Below are 3,309 nucleotides of genomic sequence, written 5' to 3'. Positions count from 1 at the left end.
GAAGGGAGAAGAGGTGGGAAGGAAAAGGGTGTGGTAGTGGGCGGGGGAGGCCTGGCCTTGAGGTAGAGAGGTGTGTGCTTAGGCTGTGAGAGGAAAACGCTGTGGAAAGTAGCAATCGCCGGAGCAGATAGAAATAATGAGAGCGATTGCCTCAGGGTTCTGAAATGAAGTAAGGGGGTGAGGAAAGAATTGAAGAGTTAGGCCAAACTGAGGAGACTGTCAGGGCAATGAGAAGGGTAAGGGTGGGCTTGGGTGCACTCTGCCTGGAGGACCAGTTGCTCACCCGTCAAGGGTGCCTGGGAGCTGGAACACTCTGTCCAGCTATCTGTACTCCTCCCGTGGTGGGTCAATGTCTGGCTCTTCCTGAGGTCTGTTGCCCACCTCAGGGGCAGGTGGCCAGGGGTTTTCTGGAGGCTGGGGTCCTGCCGGCCAAGGGTCATCAGGCCGTGGAGGTTGAGGGGGATCCATTGTGTGAGGTTCAGGGGGCCAGACTCCAGTTTCAGGCAGGTCTCTCCAAGGACGATTGGGACCTGGAGGTGGTGGATCTTCAAAGACAGGGGGTGCCCCTGGCCAGGGATCACCTGGGATTGGGGGACCCTGAGGCCATGTTGGGGAGACCTCCTCCTCGTGGGTCTCTGTGGGTGAGGGAGAAGGGTGGTCCCCGCTGCCTGAGATGCCTAGAGAGGAGGAAAGGAGAGGTAAGAGGCATGTGAAGGCCACACGCTACAATTCCAGGAGCATAGGTTCTCTGGGATTGGCCATGGCCCTCAGGGGAGCTTACCCCACAAACAAATCTTAAAAGTAATTCTCAAAGAACTCTCTCACATTTACAAAATATTAAAATGATCTTAAAATGGCATGAAAACCCCATACTGTTCTGAACCATTGATTTGAGCAATTCAAATAAGCCCTCCATTGAGTTGACCAAGTCAAACTGACGTCTCAAATAAGCCCCAAACATCACTGATTGAGACAGCCAACGGACATGACCCTTAAGCTGGTTTGCAGGCCCCATGTGACACCCAGATCCCATCTCTACAGTGACCTCCACCCTCCTCTAAGTTCAGGCCCCTGCTCAAAAGAATACTTGCCCACACACAAATTCTGTTGCAGATCTTCACACGGAGCTACACCTGAACCAGCCAAAATGCACCTTCCAGCATCATATTGTTCTGAACGTTTCCCCTCCTATCAGTTCCCAGAATCTCCCTCACCAGCTTCCTTCTTAACAGACTCCCTCACCTCACTTGACCATCACTGTCACCCCCAAATTGCACACCAGGGGTGCACTCAGCTCACCTTGAGAACACAGGCAAAGGACCAGGATCCCCAATAGTTTCCAGCTGAGCATTGTGAATATCTCCTGACCCCCAAAGTCGGGGGTGAGCTGTCTGCATGTCTGAGAATCTCAAGAGGCTTTATAGGGGAAGAGGGAGAGGAGGAGATCAGTCTCTGGGGAGGGGCAGGCCCAGTGACACAAGGACTCCCATCAGAGCCTAACAGGCCAAACCCGTTTGGAAGGCCATGGCTAATATGTAACCTCTGAGATGGCAGCGTCTCTCATTTTAGTACCCCGGCCCAGGACCAGCCACCCAGATCTCCCTAGTGACCCAGACCCTTGTTTTCATGCCCCCTTCTATTCATACCCTGCAGGGATCAGTCCCCACCTATCATCCCTGTAATCGCAGAAATGTCCACCTTTCATCCCACATGGCCTTTGGAAGCCAAAGAATGAGAGCCAACCAGGCGTGGGGAAGCAGTCTAATTACAGGGCTGGCAGGCAGGACGCGCGGGTCGGGGGGGCCTTTGAACCCCTGGATGCAGCTAGGGCACTCAGTCATTGCAGGAGCCTCCCTACCCACCCTCACTGTGAACACTCCCAGAAGGGCTTGGTTCTTTCTTGAAACATGGCCCCTTGGGATTCAGGCATGTGACTCTCCAGGATCTGCCTTCTTCAGACGTTCAGAGTTCCTTCCAGGGGGAATTCCACTCAGGAGCTTCCTGGGGTGACTGTGGATGACGAAGAAAACACAAGGACATCCTGATTCCTGCTCTCCACCCAGAGTAGACCATCAGTCACCACCCTGAGGCTCAGAAAGAAGCTGCCTCAGCCTCTCCCTGCCCCCTTCCCCAAGAACTCCTCCTCTCAGCCTTCTGCTTCTCTCTCCTGGTCCTTGGTTCCAACCTTCTCTGTCCCCCTCCGCCCACCCTTGCTGCTCTAGGCACCAGTGTACTTGTCTTAGTCTCTCAATACCCCCTGAAATTTTTCCAACATCTCGCCTGTGGGTCTAATAAACCACTCAGCAGTTGACAGCAGAACTTGATCCCCTGTCTAGTTATCACCCAACTAGTCTGCTCCACTGTAGTGAGGGACTACACTTTGTGACTCAAGCAGAAAACCATAATTCTTCCTCATCTCTCCTCCTCCACCTCTACCCAACCCAGTCACTTCCTACCCACCTCCCCTGAGCTTGAACCACCATCATCTCTCTCCTAAACTATCATCACTAACTCTGTTCCAGCTCACATAGACCCTGTGTTGCGGAGCACAACTGCTCCATAGGGTTGTTGTTTTTGTTTTTTTTTAATGTTGTATTGTGAATTATGTGATAGTTTACATGGGAGAACATTAGCTTTACATTCATTCTATCATATATGGTTTCATTGCTATGGTCACAATCCCCTCCATGCATCATCAACCAAGCCTACCCCCTTACCCCCAGTTGTCAGCACACAGCCCCTCTCCTCCTCTGGGTCTAGAGTTCACAGCTGCTCCATCTCTCATCATTATCTCCACCCCCAGTGTCACTGCTTCTCTGGGTAGGGTCCCACTCTCCACTCTTCTCCCTTGATGGTCTCAGGGACCTCTGCTCCAGGACAGCAAAGTCAATCACTCCCCTCTTTTTGCTACACATCTACCTTTACATTTCCAACCCTCACAGACAGTCCTGATAACAATTATTCACTATTGTACCACAAGAGACCTATCCCTATCTCCTTTCATTAGCCCTGCCCAGACAGATTGGATACTACTTAGTGGAGATTCTACCTTCCTCCGCACCATCTGGATCTAGGTTCCCTCTTGAAAGCTTGTAAGCTAGTCACTTCTTGCCTTTGTAGCACCCCCCACTTTGGGTAGCCAATGTCAAAGTTGCCCATCCCTGTCTACCCTGTGTATGAAGGGGGTGGGAATGATCTCTGCTTTAAAGATTTGTTCCCTCTTTCAAGCTACTGCATCCATAAATGTAGGTCAAGTTAATGAAATTGTATCAGATTACTCTTTTTTTCCTCTTCTTTCTTCTTCTAGTT

At 51.3% G+C, this 3,309-nt stretch overlaps 1 protein-coding gene across 1 annotated transcript; it reads right to left on the bottom strand.

The window, feature by feature from the left end:
• Positions 1–321: 321 nt before the first annotated feature.
• PSORS1C2 (psoriasis susceptibility 1 candidate 2) lies at positions 322–1,351 on the bottom strand. Its single transcript, XM_006875617.1, has 2 exons — positions 1,300–1,351; positions 322–677 (listed from the first exon to the last, which is right to left on the bottom strand). Exons 1-2 carry the CDS (start codon positions 1,349–1,351, stop codon positions 322–324), a joined length of 408 nt encoding a protein of 135 aa, XP_006875679.1.
• Positions 1,352–3,309: the final 1,958 nt, after the last annotated feature.

This window comes from Chrysochloris asiatica, unplaced genomic scaffold (genome assembly GCF_000296735.1).
Source record: "Chrysochloris asiatica unplaced genomic scaffold, ChrAsi1.0 scaffold00333, whole genome shotgun sequence".
NCBI lineage: Eukaryota > Metazoa > Chordata > Mammalia > Afrosoricida > Chrysochloridae > Chrysochloris > Chrysochloris asiatica.
The sequence above is the reverse complement of the archived record's forward strand: the minus strand, read 5'-3'. Positions and strand labels throughout refer to the sequence as shown.

Excerpts from the sequence above, each read along its gene's own strand:
- PSORS1C2 (XM_006875617.1), bottom strand. The coding sequence starts at position 1,351 with ATGCTCAGCTGGAAACTATTGGGGATCCTGGTCCTTTGCCTGTGTTCT. Across the intron at positions 678-1,299 it reads CCTTTGCCTGTGTTCTCAAG|GCATCTCAGGCAGCGGGGAC; the intron begins GTGAGCTGAGTG and ends CCTCCTCTCTAG.